Source organism: Mus musculus, chromosome 7, assembly GCF_000001635.26.
Source record: "Mus musculus strain C57BL/6J chromosome 7, GRCm38.p6 C57BL/6J".
Lineage (NCBI taxonomy): Eukaryota > Metazoa > Chordata > Mammalia > Rodentia > Muridae > Mus > Mus musculus.
Genome location: NC_000073.6, coordinates 128610832 through 128628764, shown reverse-complemented (window position 1 = coordinate 128628764; position 17933 = coordinate 128610832). Strand labels below are relative to the sequence as shown.

The 17933-nt window shown below is 42.9% G+C and overlaps 1 protein-coding gene across 2 annotated transcripts in view; it reads right to left on the bottom strand.

Moving 5' to 3' along the window:
* Inpp5f (inositol polyphosphate-5-phosphatase F) overlaps positions 1-17584 on the bottom strand; it is an 85256-nt gene extending 67672 nt beyond the window's left edge. The window contains exon 1 of one of the 2 annotated variants that reach the window (XR_003946368.1): positions 17074-17584. Coding sequence is in view for 1 of the 2 variants with exons in the window: in NM_178641.5 (NP_848756.2) it covers positions 17074-17170 (97 nt within the window). In the remaining variant the exon portion in view is untranslated. The remainder of the gene's footprint in view (positions 1-17073) is intronic. The other variant, NM_178641.5, reaches the window with a different exon arrangement.
* Between the last annotated feature and the right edge of the window lie 349 nt (positions 17585-17933).

Below are 17933 nucleotides of genomic sequence, written 5' to 3'. Positions count from 1 at the left end.
AAAATTACTAGGAAAAGCGATGTAACACCTCGGCTGGGAAGGGCAGGAGAGAATAATGATTTTACACCAAAGATTACACTGAGGACTGAGATCAGCTCAGTTGGAAGAATGCCTATCTAGCATGTACAAGGCCCAGGGTTCATCCCCAGAATTGCATAACATAGGCATTGCTATATTATGGTAGTGGTGAGTTCAAGACTCTCTACCTCAAAAATACAACAGTAAGAGGAAACAGTAAAGGAGAAAAAGTGCATGGTAACATCTGAAGCACAGGTATAAAGTTAACCTTGGAAAGGAAGGGTTTTTTTTTCTTCTTCCAACTCAGCAAAAAAGGGATGAAAGGCTAACTATAGCAACAGAGAAGCAGATGAGCACATCAAATGGCACTAACTTCATGAAATGGGAGCCCAAGTCCTCCTCCTTCATCAAGGGAAAGGCCATGGCAGCAGGATGGGAAGATCAGCATAGGTGCGGAAGTCAGCAAATGTTCTGTGGCTTCCACACAGACACACAGCATTAAGTGCACACACACATTTTCTTTCTCTCTCCTTCTCTCTCTCCTAAAATAACCAAATATTTTTTAAAATGTATCACAAAAATAATAGGAAAAGAGATATAACACCTCAGAGGACACGCCAGGAAGCTTATGTACATACATGTTTTAAGGTTATTTTCATTATTTATGTATACATATGTGTGTTTTATGCATAAGCATAATGGTGCCCACTGAGGCTAGAAGGTTGTAAGCCACCCAATGGGAATATTTGCCTAGTTTAACATTAACGCCAAAGAAACACAGTAGGCTTTAAAAAGGATAACTATGAACACTGCTAGTTCAATCATTACTTCTAGACCACACATCCTTGGAAACAAAGTCCAAATTCCTTAGAAAGGCTTTTAAGCTAAGTGAAGAAGGGAGGGAGGGGGCTTGATGATACAGGCTTTTAATTCCAGCACTCAGGAGGTAGAGATAAGGTCTATCTCTGTGAGATGCAGGCCAGCCTAGTCTACATAGTGAGTTCCAGGACAGCCAAGGCCACATAGAGAAAACCTGGGCCCCCCCACCAAAAATATAAAAAATAATTAGAAGAAAGGCTATCCTGTCCACCCTTCTCCACACTCAGCATCCTGGCCTGAAGTCACCCTCTACCCCTTTCAGGCTGGGTCTGGAATGCTGCTCCCCACCCACTTCTGCCCGCTCTTCCTTCTACCCTCAAAACAAGGGTTAATGGTCTCAAGACACAATCCTCACTCCTCCCACCCTTAGAACTAATCGTACATTTGTGTAGCAAATCTCTATCTCAGCACCTTGCTTGTAATTATTGACTTGACTAACTCCTTGATCACACAGGAGCTCATGAAAAACAGGAAACTCAGAGACCTTTCAAGGTTCAGCTTTCTGTTCTCAGTGCATAGCACCATAGGCTCTGAGCTAGACAGGCACTTCAGAATGGAAAGAAATTTACTGCAGTCAGATAATATTTAAGTAACCACATTGTAAAGGTTTACTATTTAAACTGACAAAAATTAAATTCATGTGGCCTATTACAGATGTGACCATCAAGCCTGATGCCATAAAGCCACTGTCACCATCATCCAGCTGGTTAACACCAGAACGGTTTCCCTTTCTCCACCCAAGGAGGTTCTCTCTAGCATACCTCCATCACCGTAAGTTTCCTTACCAAATACCCCCAATGTACAACTCTCGTATGTGCATGGAGCTTGAGGTCACCACCATCATTCCAGCTGACCGAGCCAAACCCTACACGCCACCTGAAATGCCTTTGTTTCTCATCAAGACCTATTGGTTCTGTCCCCTTGATATCTGATGATTACTGTACTTCTTTCCATAGCAGGCAGACGAGCCACACATGGCAGAGAAAGCTTCAGAGAGGGTTAAGGAGAAGTAGCAGAGAGAGCATATGTGAGTTCTGATCAGCATCCAAAAGAGACAGAACAACGAGAAAAGGGAAAGTAGTGCCTTTCTGTGTCGGGGTCAGAAGCAGCACCTGCACTACTGGGTGGGGCTGAGGAGGAGGAGTTATTTGGCCTGTCTCTGTCTCTATAGCACAGCTTACGTTGGGGGGGGGGGGGGGGGAGGGGAGGCTATCTTCCTAGGGCTAGTCCCTGTGGTTGGTCTTTTATGTTTTGGGTAGCTTGGAATGCTAGGATCCAACATATTCCTTAACAAATAACAAGTGCTGAACGTACTGGATGCACAAAAGACTCTTAAAACACTGTAAGTTCTGCTGGGCCAGACGGCAGAAGTGGAGAGTTGTAAGAACTCAAGGCAGGAAATTCAGGAGCTGTTTGCCTCCAAGCAGGCTAGATTTACAGTTGAGATAGAATGAGTCTGCAGACAACACACAAAAGAGATCGAGCTTGAAACCAGAGACCCAGGTAACTCCTAGGAACAGACCAAGGTGCCTTGGAGCTGAGTAACATCTAAAAGCTGGACAGCCAAGATAGTTGCATGTGGCATAGCCACCACAGCTTCCGTATGGTACTCCAGGCCGACGACCCTAGCTCTACCACAGCCTGAGCCCCTTCAGCTTTGCTTTGGGAATGCTATCCAACTTACAAGGTTTCCATGAGGATAAATGAATCATGTGATAATAGTAATAATGTCAGTAACTTTCAGCTCAAGTAGGGAAATATGTATATATTTAAGACTCCAGGATCTCATAGCCCAACAATTTGCCTGTACATTTTTATTTTAAGAACCTACAAAAGCTTTTTTAAAGTAGGGAGAAGGGTGGCACACATCTGTAACCCCAGCACTTGGGAGGCAGAGGCAGAGGATCCCAAGAAGTTTAAGGCAATTAAGGCCAGGCTGGTCCATACACTGAATTCCAGGATTACACAACAAGTCTCCAAAAAAAAAAAAAAAAAAAAAACCTACAACAAAACAATTATTTTTATATGTGTGTGTGTGTGTATATATATATATATACATATATAATGGTTTTAATTTAAATTTAAAAGTTTTATACTTTTAAATCTTAGAGTGAGGCTATAACTCCTAAAGCCTTCTTCAGGTGATATTTTATGGAGATATCACTATGCCTAGATTTATCCCAGAATTCTATTTCCTCAGAATCTGAAACACTGAGCTATTGCTCTGATGCAGGTTAAAACTGAACATCCAGGCTGAGTGTCAGCAAGGCAGCAATGATCCAAGCGTGACTGCCAGCCTCCTCCTTCTCCTCCATGGGAGCATCTAGAAGCCCAGCCTAAAAGGAGGAAGCTGTGTATGGGAGAGTCATGGATATCGGTGATGTTAATTACATACATCAAAATAAATACTGGAGCCCAAGTCTTATAAAACCACAAAGGGATATGAATAGAATGTGCAGGGAGGTTTTTTTTTTTCTTCCTTCTTTTTTGAGACAAGATTTCATTAGGCTGATTGCAAACTCAGAGATCCGCCTGCCTCTGCCTCCTGAGTGCTGGAATCAAAGGCGTGCAGAACCATGTTCCCATGATGGCCTTTTGTTGTGTGCACGTGAGGCAAGTACTCTACCACTAAAATACATTCTTGGCCCAGGTTTTTACTATGTAGCCTTGACAACCTTATTCTCCTGCTATATTTGACCTTAGGATATGTAATATTTAAAGATATTTTTTAAAAGAAATCTGATGTAGAGGCTAGGCATGGTGGCACACACCTTTAATCCCAGCACTTGTGAGACAGAGGCAGGCAGATCTCTGAGTTCAAGGCCAGCCTGGTCTACAGAGTGAGTTTCGGGACAGCCAGGGCTACACAGAGAAACCCTGTCTTGAAAAAAACAAAACAAAAACAAAAACAAAAAAAAAAGCAAAATCTGACATGGAACTCACAGGAGCCATTTCTTTCCTGTCACTCTTAGGATGAAAACTGTAGCTATCAGGGTTAGCAACGCTCACTTTTACCCAGTGAGCCACCACCTCCACAGCCCACAAGTGTCACTGTCATCAGCAACAGAAGACACCTGAAAAAAGTCTGAGCTACCCAATTACAGACAGAAAAAAACAGGTAAGGGAAAGAACACAATAAATGTAAAAATAAATAAATGGCAGAAATAGCATATTAGTAGTTGTGCTAAATGTAAGCTACTGAACCCAAATCCCATTTTGTTTACCTGTGTGCACTTGTGACTGGGGTAGTGTTTGGTACCTAAGAAGCAGCAACAGTCACTCAACTAAATGAACAAACAAAAAAGATACAAAGGGTAAAACAGATGTCTCCCAGCAACTGGCAATTTTTATAAACTACTAGAGCAAGACTAACATTTTAAGGATGTTTGTTTTTGCATAGTGCTAGAGATCAAACTCAGGGCCTATATATTAATATGCTAGGCAAATATTCTAACACTGAATCACAACCCCAGTCCAAGATTTTATTATTTTTAAAAAAACACCAAAATATCAATCTTTGCTATACTATCCTGGCACTTTTAAAAATAAGTGCATTGATGGGCTGGAGAGATGGCTCAGCAGTCAAGAGCATTTGCTATTCCTACACAGTACCCAGGTTTAGTTCCTAACACCCATATGGCAGCTTACAACCATACTTAACTCCAGTTCCAGGGGATCTGGCAACCTCTTCTGGCTTCCAAGGGCGCCAGGCATGCATACATACATACATACATGCAGGCAAAACACTCATACACACAAAATAAAAATAACAAACCTTTTACAAATAATATTAAGGGCAATGGTGGTACACATCTTTAATGCCAGCACTCAGGAGGCAGAGGCAGGTAGATATCTGAGTTCGAGGTCAGCCTGGTCTACACAGTGAGTCCTAGGACAGCCAGGGCTACACAGAGAAACCCTGTCTCAAAAACAAAACAAAACAAAACAAAATCAATCTATAAATGGGTTAGATCAGGCAAGGTAGTTCACACCTTTAATCTTAGCACTTGAGAGGTAGAGGCAGTAAGACCTCTGAGAATTCCAGGGCAGTCTAGTCTACACAGGAATTCCAGGCCAGCCAGGGCTATCGAATGAGACATTGGGGAAAAAAAAAAAAAAAAAAGCATTGGTCTATCAGTGAAAATAATACTTGATGAGATGTAATCAAGACTAAGCTTTAAAAAAAAAAAAAAAAAAACCTAAGCAAAAATTGTCTTTAAATCCCTACTCTATGCACTTACTTTCTTAGACCAATGGCCAAAGAGACAGGAAACAGTGAGACATGAACAGGTTATGTAACTGACCAGGGAATGAAGGACTCATGGGTTTTAGGAGCTGCTGAACTTTACTGTTTAGTACAATATGAAATGAACAGTGTGTGTGTGTGTGTGTGTGTGTGTGTGTGTGTGTGTGTGTATGTGTATACACGCACACATTTTAGGTAAACTTGAAATACATTATACTCTTATTCTTTACCAAGAAAACAAGTTAGCACTAGCAAGCCTAATGTATAGAGAATGTATAGAGATGTTATTTGTCTGGGCATATGCAACACCTAAGGACTTGACACTGTCAATATTTTTAAATGGCTATTCTGGAGGCAGAAAGGATCCTAATGGCAGAGAAAGTGGTCCTGCCTTATGCTATTCCTCCACGGAGAACAGCCATGTAAGTGAACTGCTCCAGCAGGTTTTAACCTGTCCTTCAACTAGTATACTAACTGGCAAGCACATTCAAAGAGAAACATTTTAAAGTTTAATGTTGTCAAAGTTACATAACTATTACAAACTACACAAGTATAGCTAGCACTCTACAAATAATGCCAAATTCTAACTTCTAATTCGTGAAATAAAGAAACATACAACCAAAGTCTGTAATTGAAATAAGCTCAATTGTTTGACCACTACGTCAACAATTCCACTAACTTCAAGTCCATCTGGCAGTGGTACACAGCTTCTATTTTCAAATGCCCTTCTCTTCCTGGTACACAAAAAACAAGTGATTAAGCACTGTGTGCCTGCAGAGAGCATGAGTCATTCATTCCAAGATCCCAGAGTGAGAGCACTCCCTCAAAGCAAGAGCCAGCCAGCATAGGTTTTACACAGTTTGAAAGCAAGTTTCATCTGTGTCTTTAAAGAGGGGGCAGATAGTTTATGCATATCTAATCAGACCCCAGTTTCACTTCCTGCTAAAGACAAAGGCTATTATTGCTCTGACAATCACCAACACCAAAATCAGAAGGATGAAGAAAAGAGCTTTAGGATGGGGAACTGAAAGCTCCAATTGTTAGCATGTCATGCTTTCATCCTCAGAATTTAATGAGGCTTAAAGACGGGGTAAGTAATAATTTCATTCAGGTGCCAGCTTAAAGTTCAAAGTTTGATCCTCATTTCCTCAGCCTCCACAGTGGTTATTATTTCTCTACGAGGCAGCAAGCTGAAGAATTCATCCAATTCAGAAGCAAAGGTGTGGTGACTTCCCACTGCAAAGCCAGCTCAGCCAATGGCTGTCAAGCCAGGCAGCTCAGTAACATCATCTAAGTGTTCTGTAAACTGCCGACGCCTGGGCTCATCTCGCAGAGGTGGACTTAAACCGGCCAAGATGGGGCCCAGCATAAATATAATTTTTAAAGTCCTCTAGATGATTCTAACATAGAGGCAGGTTTAGAATTTTCTTGCTGAGGCTAAAGAGATGGCTCAGTGGTTAAGAGCGCTCACTATTCTTATGAAGGTCTTGAGTTCAATTCCAAGCACCCACACGGCAGCTCACAACTGTCTGATGACGTCTTCTGGTGTGCAGATGTACATGAGGACGAAGTACTTATATACCTAAGTGGTTACAGCTCTCTAGAAATAATCCATTTGAGTAGCTGAGTTTGACTCTATCAGTCTGACTCACAAATGATGCATGGGACGTGTAATACATGGAAGCTGTAAAGATCCAATTGCACAGATAATCCCTAATACAGTGACCTGGCATAAAGGCTGGTCTAAGGTACCAAAGGAAACATATCCAAAAACGAGAGGTGATTACCTACTCAGTAGGCGGAGAGCTTGCCTAGCACCCACAAGGCCCAGGGTTCAATATTCAGTGCTACATAAACCAAAGCGGGCGAAGTACTTCTGTCACTCCAGTACTCAGGAGGTGTAGACGAGTTATCCTTGTCTACATGGTGAGCTCAAGGCCAGTTGGAGGGAGGGAGGGGGAAGAGGGGACAGAGAGAGGGAAGGGGTAGAGGAGGAGGGAAGGTCCTGAGAGGTAAGTCAAAACAGATGGACACTGGTATTTCCCTTCCCTCATTTTTAAACAGTGCTATTAAAAAGATGCATAAAGCTACACTTCTTACATTAAATAGATGCAACCTTTCTCTCAGCTGTTTTTAAATAATTACATATTTTTTCTAAAAACTTTATTTAAAAGTAATTTACTCTTTTGTATCTTGTTCTAGGATTGTGTGTATAGTGTATACTGTGGGCCCTCACAAAAGCTCTGCCTTCAAACCCATCATTATTGTCTTGGAGTTGATGTTTCACCTGGCCTCAGATGAACAACTCCTTCCAGATTTAAATAAATAAATGAAGAGAAGAGAAGAGAAGAGAAGAGAAGAGAAGAGAAGAGAAGAGAAGAGAAGAGAAGAGAAGAGAAGAGAAGAGAAGACAAGACAAGACAAGACAAGACAAGACAAGACAAGACAAGACAAGACAAGACAAGACAAGACAAGACCAGGGAGTGGATAAGCAGTACCCCATCTTACAGTCTGGCCAGTTACATCCTATTCTGTTCTCATAAACTCCCTGTCTTCTCTGATATCCTGTTAGAATGAAGGAATTGTACATAAAAAGCATTAGTTCAGCTGGACTGGGTGGCACACGCCTTTGACCCAGCACTTGGAAGGCAGATTTCTGTGAGTCAAAGACCAGCCAGTCTACATAGGAAGTTTCAGGCCAGTCAGGGCCTATCATAAGAAAAACAAAGACAAAACCAAAAAAAAAAGTATTATTTTTGATAAGATAAAATCCCCACAGCTCAGGGTACCTTCCAAAGGCCTTTTCACTTTTATAAGGTGATATGACCACTGGGAATTTACAGGTGAAGGAAGTTCATAGAATTAAACCAAACAACACCTTTCTTCCCATTTTATTAGGAAGAAAACAGATTCTCCCAGGGGATGGGGTAGGAACCACTTAGACCTCAAACCTCAAGACTCAAATTAATGAGCCAGGCATGGTGTTCTCAGCACTCCATTTCCACTAGCCCCAGCACTGGGAAGGCAGAGGAAAGGGAACCAGAGGCAGTGTTGTCCTCTGGTACTCACTGAGTTCAAGGACAGCTAGGGCATAGGAGGCCCTGTCTCAAAACAAAAAGACTCAGATCAAATCTTGCATATAACTATGTGTTAGGGCTCTATGCTAGTATCTGTCTCTAGAACCCTGTGTGTCTCCTGCACCAGCCCACACATCCTGCTGGTCTGGTAGCAGAACTACTCATCTTCCTACTTTGGCACAAACTGGGTAGACAGCCTCCAATCAATACACGCTTCTGTTTAGTTTGAGACTGGTTCTCATGTCACATGCAGGAGCCTCAAACCCCTAAGTATCAGAGGATGACCTTGAACTCCTGATCTTCCTGCCCCCTACCTCCCAAATTCTAGGCTTACAGGCTTGCACCACCATTTTATACTGGGTTTTATGCAGTACTAAGGATAGCACCCAGTTTTGTGCATGCTAGGCATGAATTCTGCCAACTGAGTTATATACATCTCCAGGCCCTAAGCAACACTTAAAAAAGACTAAATGACATCACAATGTAATTCAGAAGAATGAATATCCATTGCACACACTAGCAAGATTTTGCTGAAAGGACCCTGATATAGCTGTCTCTTGTGAGACTATGCCGGGGCCTAGCAAATACAGAAGTGGATGCTCACAGTCAGCTATTGGATGGGTCACAGGGCCCCCAATGGAGGAGCTAGAGAAAGTACCCAAGGAGCTAAAGGAATCTGCAACCCTATAGGTGGAACAACATTATGAACTAACCAGAGGTCTTGACTCTAGCTGCATATGTATCAAAAGATGGCCTAGTCGGACATCACTGGAAAGAGAGGCCCATTGGACTTGCAAACTTTATATGCCCTAGTACAGGGGAACGCCAGGGCCAAAAAGTGGGAGTGGGTGGGTAGGGAAGTGGGGGGAGGGTATGGGGGACTTTTGGGATAGCATTGGAAATGTAAATGAGGAAAATACCTAATAAAAATATTTAAAAAAACAAAAACAAACAAACAAACAAAAAAAGGAATAACTGTTACTTTTGATCTATAAATAAAATTCAGATAGGAAGAAAAAAAGAATGAATATATATATATACACATATGTGTGTGTATACATATACATATACATATATATATAATGTGTGTGTGTGTGTAAAAAATGCTAAATTAAATGGGAGAGTGCTTCTTCAAGAAATGAAAGGATTTGAAAGTTACAAGGGGAAATGCCACAGCTCTAGAAATGAGTCCAAGAAGGTAGGCTAACACACCCACCACCAACCATCCTCAGAAACTCTTCAGTGTGCCGACTACAACCTTCCTAGCAAAGACAGGTGCCTTGGGCTCAGCATAGGGAACGTTTGTATCTGGCATAAAAGTCATGTTTTATGATGTGAACCATCAGGAATCTTATACTAACACATACTCTCACACACACACACACGTTTAACATTATAGTACATTACAGTTAGATGTTAAAGTTATCTAGTGAGATATATTAGTGTTACATAAATTATAAAATTTAAAGGTCTATATTACTTTTACTTTTTTTTTTCCCTCGAGACAGGGTTTCTCTGTGCAGCCCTGGCTGTCCTGGAACTCACTCTGTAGACCAGACTGGCCTCGAACTCAGAAATCCTCCTGCCTCTGCCTCCTGAGTGCTGGGATTCAGGGCGTGCGCCACCACGCCTGGTCCATGTTGCTTTTAAAAGGTAAAAAGATGTCTGGAAAGAATAAGATTCCATAAACAAGCTAGTATATCTTGATATATCTTACCATTAAGGTAAGGAAATGTAAGAATAAATTTGAAAGAACATGAAATTAAAATAAGTTTTTGGAATTTGCTGCTTTTTAATATCTCACACATATGTGTATGTATGTGTATGAAAGACAGGGTCTCACTAAGTAGCTCTTGCTGGCTGGCCTGGAATTCAGAGGTCTGCCTGCCTCTGCCTCTCAAGTACCAGGATTAAAGGTGTATGTACCACACCTGTCTTAATATAATATAATGTTTATATATATGACACAATTTTTATATATAATTCTTTGAGAATTTAATAAGATGTATTTTCATCATATTCACCCTCCACTCCTCCCCACGTCCTGGTGTTTTTCAGACAGGGTTTCATGTGGCTGAAGATAGCCTTGACTTCTAACCTTCCTGCCTGCACCTTCCAAATTCTAGGTTTAAGGCATGTGAAAATACTTTAAGAGAAAACATACCAAGGGACCTAAAATCCGCCTGTGTTTCTCAACTAGCTTTACCAAGGAGAATAATGGCAGGTTTTTGTTTTTTTTTTTTTTAATGAATGGAAGCAGTTCCCTTAAGGGTCATCTGCAAAATGAATCCTCCTACAAAGCATGCAACTGAATTAACACTGCCTGTGTGTTTTGAGTACTATAATGCTGGATGGTCAATATTTTGCCTCACTTTTAAAACACTAGTTATACATTATCACTTATATATCACTACCAACTAGAAATAACATTTCCCCTATTTTGATCGACAGCCTTTGGTTCAGGGGTTCTCAGTTCACTTATGGCCAGTGACACATGATGATCACAACTGAGATCAGCTAACAAGTCATGATTTATCAAAGGCTCTGTGATATCACTGTTACCTCCCAGGCTTGTATAAGCAAGGCTAGACTTTAAAGAGTTATGTTTTAAAACATTTGAACAGGAAAAGAACAATCTATAAAAATAGACACACAGAGATAGCAACACAGGTTGTAAAGGCCTTACACACTTAAATCCCCATAAAGCCACACCAAAATGAGCACATACTGAATCAACAGTACAGGAGGACTGGCTTGATTTCCCAATAGTCTAGTGTCTGTGTCCAAAGACAAGAGCCTACTCCATCATAAAGTCCAAGGATCAAAATCAGCGAAAGCAGCCTTTGTGGCAGAAGGGCCAGGGCCAGGGAACAATAAAGTGTCTGTGTGTCCCACTTAATGTCATTTAAAAAGAAAACAGATCTACAGAACTTCACAACTTTCCAAGCTGCACCCCCCACCCCCCTCCCATGACTAAATAAAATGTCAATGAGAAATGAGCACAGGACCTGAGTCAATGTTCTAGTCTCTATTTAATCCTCCCATCAAGCCCTTTGATGCTCAAACTATACAAGGTGAACAGGGACGATAGTTATTTCAATACGACTCCAGCAGATACCTTGTGAGGGACCTATACTAGCAATCTAGAGACAAGTGCATTCTCCCTCCATTCGAGAGCTGTGCTAGCTGGGAGGCCCATGATGCCGGGCTTCTTGGAGAGCATAATGCAGCCAGATTCCTGAAGGACCACACCGAGGTCACCGAGGTCTGCCACCTGGCAGTTCTACCCTGCGCCAGTCTTTTCTCCCTGGCCACTCCTTCCTCGGTGTCCTGGCTTGATGGTACTCTCCTAGAACCAAGTCAGAATGCAAGTATCTAGGAATCAGGGATTAAAAACAAAAATTCCTCCATCTTTAAAGGTTGTTTCTTCCCCTTCCAACTCTATCTCTGCTCTGTGTACTCTAAAAGGTTGCCCTGAAACTGGATCTCGGATTCCTGCAAAGCTAGCCTAAGAGAGGTTTCAGATTGCTCATCCTAGGTTCCTACCCAGTATATATCAATGTCTCCTCAAAGATCTGCCCCATGATCTATCCCCTTCTTCTACTGCAAACGCTCTAAAAACCCAAGAGAAACCTGAAACACTGGCACTGGCTGGAAAGGCTATTACATAACAACATCATGGAGTTTCTTATAGCTACATAAACTAATTTTGCAGGAAATGAGGTAAGACAGGCACAGGGACAAAAGCAAATGAGAAGCCCCTACTATCAGCCGGTGACCTTTTTCCTTAGAGTGCGGGCTTTGACACGTGAGGGGCTTTTTATTCCCCTATAGGTTACATTATAGCGCTGTAGGTGCCCATGAAATATAAATCTTACAACCTTGTAGCCAACAAGGTAGAGAGACCTTATAAAACAACAATGTCAGTACTGAAGAACGTGGCTTTGAAGGCATACACTGGACTAGAAGCCTTGGCTCTCTTTCTTCAAGAATTTGGACAAATTATTCCTCTATGCTTCAACGTCCTCATCTATAATCATAGACTAGTAATAAATCTATCCTCAGAGTTTTACTTCGAGAGAAACTGAATGAGATATACAGTCCATCAGAACACAGAACTCAGAAAATGCTCCACAGGTGAAAGGCTGTTATTGTAAGCTGGTATTAATCTTGGGTGAAGATGCAAAAGACTAGCTAGTGAGCCCAACTGCCACCTTATTAACACTAGACTACATAGGGTAACAGAAATAGTACAGAATATAAATCCAGTGTCTTTTAAAAAGAAATTAAAGACTGAAGACACTAGTAAACCTGGCTGCAACAATAACATAAATGACGAGGATGCCAGGCATGGTGGTTTATGCCTATAATCCTGGCACTCAGGAAACTGAGGCAGGAGGATTAGGAGGAATTCAGGGCCAGCCTGAGCTAAATAAGATACTGTCTTAAAAAAAAAAGTTAGTTGTTTTGTTTTGTTTTTAAGTAAAATGACAGAACACAAAATAGTAAGCAAACTAAATAGAGTTTCACACAATGTAAAAAGAATATATGTATTTCAATATGCATTTCTCAAGAAATACATATTCCATGTAGATTTCAATTCCACAATAATCTCTCATTTTCAAGTTGGGTTAATTTGACAGTGAAAACTAACTTCAGGCTGGCATAATGGTAAGGTTATTGGGTGAAGGGGATTTCTGCTAAGCCTGACATCCTGAGCCTGACCCTTAGGATCCGCAAAGTGGAAGAACCAAACGGGCCCACAAGTTGCTCTCTGATCTCCACAAGTACAAAGCAACGTGTGTATACATGCCCCTTCCCCCAAAATAAAAATACAATAATTTCATTGTCAAAACTGTAAGAGGAGCAAGAAAACTTTGTGTGGATTCTGATAACTAGTAGTCCCTCAGGAAAAGAAAGAAAGAAAAGAAAAGAAAGAAAAACAAATGTCCACTGCTAGTCATCATTTAAAGTTTCATTTTGCTACACACAGACTATATGCTTATAAATGCTGTGTGTACAGCACGTGATCTGAGATCGTTCATGGTCACTCAGTCTCAGAATAAAATAAAATAAAATACATAACACTGCCCCTTCACACAAAGCTAAAGACTGGAAGAAGTTCTAAAATGGAAAAGACTGGATGGCTACTCCCAAAAATATATTGTATTATATTCTTTTTGAATTTGTTAAACTACAATCCTCTTAAAATATATATTTATTTTTCAACTAACACACACACAGTATTTTGGTTTTTGTTGGTTTTTGGGTTTTGTGTTTTTGGTTTTTTTTTACATTTTCTGTTGCTTTCTCTCCCTCCTCATCCCCACCATACCTCTGGTCTTCCCTCCCCCTCCCCCCTCATTCCCACCATGCCCTGGTCTTCTCTTGGCCCACCTCCCTCATCCCCACCATGCCCCATTCTTCTCTTGACCCACCTCCCAGAACCTCTTTTCTACTCCAACATCACGCATGTCACATTACCCTCCCCTTCTTCAACTCCCTTTTTTCCTTCTCCCGGTTTCCTTTTGGTTAAACTATAATTCCCAGTGTCTGACTCTCATAGTATCAGTTAAATTCTACTCTCTGGAGAGTACACAGCACTCGATCACTTTCCTGAGAGAAGTTAAAACAAGCTAAATACTTTTTTTCTGGTGTCTCTTAACTTGCAATTGTGATAAGCATCTAAAAAAAATAAATAAAAATCAATGCTTTACAAAAATGTAACAGACTACTCACCACTGTTAGGAAAATAAAAACAAATATTTATACTATTTTTAAAAATTAACATTGTCAAAAATTAAGGAATCCTATCTCACATACACACACTCACACACACACACTCACACACCCATGGGTAGGGGAGCAGATGCTGGTGTATCAGAGGAAAAAAATACAAGTGTAAATTCTAACATTTCTTGAACTGTCGATTCTCCACCCTATTAAATAAATTTTTTTGTTTGTTTTGTTCTGTTTTGAGACAGAACCTCTCAATTATGTAGCTCTGGCTGTCCCAAAATCTGTTATGTAGACCAGGCTGGCCTCAAACTCACACGAGACCTACCTGCCTCTGCCTCTTGAGTGTTGGGATTCAAGGTGGTCATCACCACTCTTTTTTTGTTTTGTTTTGTTTTTTTGAGGCAGGGTTTCTCTGTATATCCCTGGCTGTCCTGGAACTCACTCTGTAAACCAGGCTGACCTAGAACTCAGAAATCTACCTGCCTTTGCCTCCCAAGTGCTGGGAATAAAGGCATGTGCCACCACCGCCTGGCTTGGTCACCTCCACTCTTGCCTGAATAAAGAGTGATTCAGCTAGGTGGCATAGGCCACACCTGTAATCCCAAAACTGAGGAGGAGGTAGAGGCAAGAGTATTGTTGAATTTGAGACCAACTATAGTCAGTTTTAGGCTAGCCTAGGCTACACAGCAAGATGGGGAGGGGGGAGACATCAAAATGGGGCCTAAATCATCTTTTTTTTTTTCCACAGCAATAATTTAAGTGTGAGGAAACTTAGAGTTATATTTAATTCAGGTTAACTCAGTCATGAAGTATGTTCTGTATCATAAACACTCTTTAGCCCAGAGACACCAGTATTAGTAAAGCAAGGCCTTGTGCTGAGGAGTCCTGTGTCCACTGGAGAAGACACAAACTATCATCACAAAATATATAGGGAGGGTTATAACTGTAGTATGTACAAAGTACGCAAAATGTCAAGAAAGAAAATCAATGTGACCAATAACTGCCCCATGGATGAGGGCCAGACTAGCCCAGGGCAGACAGCCTTGAATATGAGTCTTACACAGAGAAGTAGGCAGGAGGGGGACAGAAAGTCACGGGGATTCCAAGCTACAGAAGTGGTAATTTTAACCTTAAATATCATTATCACTTTTTTTTTCCTGATTATCTCCAGGAAAAAGAAAACTTCCTGTTTCTGGTCATTCAGTGTGTAAAAATCACAATCCCAGCACTGGTTGGTCCTATAACACCACTTGTAATACAAAAACAAAAGCAAAAAAAAAACCAAACTTGGTCAGAAGTCTATTCGGCTCTTGAATAATCAAGATGAAAAAAAAACTAAAGATTTTAACTCTGTCACTTTAAACAACAGCAACACTCACCACAAAGAGAAGACAATGTTCAATAAAGAGAATTTGAAATAACTCTGTATAGATTAAAAAAAAAAAAAGACCTAAACAGCATTCAGATCAATTAAATATTACTAAAATAGCTGTATTTGAGATCTTAAATACTGGATAGGTTAAACTAGTCAATAACTACAGGATACTTTCTAAGGCTTCCAATGGCCTGTTAAATCTGAACTATGATGGCCTCTGCCTTCCTCTAGGCGCTACCTACGTTTGTGGGTGATGGGATACGTATCTACGAAATGAGATACACTGAACTGTGATGCTATACCAAACTTTTGATAATGGTGAAAAGTTTTACACTTGCTCTCTGATACGAACTTTGGACAAACAAAGAGCAAACCTCAGGGCTAGCTCCAGGAAAGGGCCCGGCTAAACTTTCTGCTTGAGAAAACTGACCTGCGGAGATGAAAAGTCCTGTCTGATGAGCTGAGAAGGACTCCAAGCTCCCTCCATTTATGCATTCCAGCTGCCAGGAATTTGGCCCGCGGGACTTTTACAGCTAAATTCCCCCCTGCTTTACACCTTGCAGGGTGACAGGCTAGGAAAAGTGGTCAGATTAGAATAAAGTGGCCCATCATCTATTCCAAGGTCACCAAAAGTCTTACTGTGGCCACCGTAGTGCCTCCATTCTGAAAAGAGGAAATAAAATACAGCGGCAAGAAAATACAACCAGAGCCATATTTCTGAAGAAGAAAAAAAGTTGTTCTTCACCGCTCTAGCAGAGTAACTTTGCAGGTCTCCGTAAGGACACAATGGACACTGATGAAAAGTGTCACCAAACCGCTCCACTTTCTGGGATCTCACACTTCTCTCCTCACCTGAGAAAGAAGATCCTGACCCTACTCTTTCAGGCTGCTGTGGGGATTGGCACTAAGACACGAAAGGACCTGTCCTCAGAAGCCATCCCATAAGAGGTAACAGGATGACCTAAAAAGCTCCCTTGAAGTTATTCTACTGGATGTACTCAAAGAACGCAGGAAAACGTCCAATGCCGTGGCTCGTTCAAGAGTTCCAGTCTCACTTTTCCTAAAGTAAAAAAGTGTTGACCAATGAAGGAAAAAAGCACTGGAGAACTAAGTAGAAGCTGCCCAAACTCCTCCGAGCGATAACTGACCGCAGCTGTCTGAGAACAGGAGCTACTATTTAAGCCAACTAACTGCAAACAAAGTTTTCTAAAGCAAACTGATGGCTGGAGACTTTGACCTCTCCTAACTGTGTGTGACAGACATCCAACACGACTTCTTCTTGAAAATGGCAATTCATACACTAGTTTTCGATCAAGTCCTGTGAGGTAACCGTCCTGAAGTCACTCTTTAATAAGTGACCGGGAACAACTCAAGGATGTCAAGAAGGAGTGTCCCGCATTAGGTTCCACTGAACTGATGGGACTGGAACCCAGAACTTCCCACGCTGGACCGTGAGAAGACGCTGCAGGTGGAGGCCTACGAGGGGTTCATAAGGGACCCTATCCCCGCACCCCAGGCCCCAGATACTGGAAGAGGTGCACTAAAGGGGGTGACCGGCCTTCCCCGCCTCCCTGAGGCAGGAGGACTCCCCGAAGCGGCGGCCGCTCCCCTCAGGACTAGCGCTGACATCCCCAAGCGTCCCGCCCAGCCTCGCGATCCCGGGGCCGGAGGGGCCGGGCCGCGCCCCCCGCGCTCCAGCTGGCCCGCGCGCCCCACCCAGCCCGCGCCGCGCGCCTCACCCGGTCGGAGCTGCAGGCCGCCGTCGCGCCGGCTGCACCACAGGGCACGCTCGCCCTGCTGCAGGATGTAGTGGTCCTTAGCCTGAAAGAGCTCCATGCCGGCCCCACGCGCTCCGGGAGGCGGCGGTCCCCCGGCCCAGGCACGGCAGCGGCCCGCCCTGGAGCGATGCTGGAGTCCTCCTCCACCGAGACCACCAGAGTCCGTGCCTCAAGGAGACTCCGAGGACCCAGCCCACGGAAGAACAGAGTGGGGAAGCACTCGGGGGCCTGACCCGCGGGCCAAGAACACGCTTGGGCGGCCGAGGCCCGGGAGGCCTTTTCCCCCTCCCCCCACAACTCCTGTACCTAGGCTCCGCCCCCTATCCTGAGACTCCACCTCCTACAGTTCATCCTGGCTCCCTCTAGACTCCGCCTCCTCCCAGGTTCCTCCCCTCAGCGTGCAACTTTCCCTCCTATAGTTCCTCCCCTCTCCCTTAGGCTCCGCCCTTGCTCAGGCTCCTCCTCCGACCTTCCGACTCCGCCTCCCTCTGTAGTTCTCCGAAAGCCCTCCTAGGCCCCGCCCTGGTCCCGCCCACGAGTTTCTGGCTCAGCCCTCTCCCAGCCTGTGTCTCAATCCTCTTTCTCCTTTCAGCTCTCGCCGCACCTCTTTCAGTTCCTCCCTCTCTGTCTATAGCCTCTACTCCTCTGCCTCTCCCACTCGCCGGCCTTACCAGCTGCGACCTCAGGCAGGCCCTGAGCCTAAGTCTGGTTATACTGGCTCGACGCCCTTTATGCAGCCATTTCTTGATCTTTCCCTGATGTGCAAGCCAGTCCTTCATTCCTTCCATTAGCTCCTAGAAAAGTCTGGTCAAGTCCCCGAA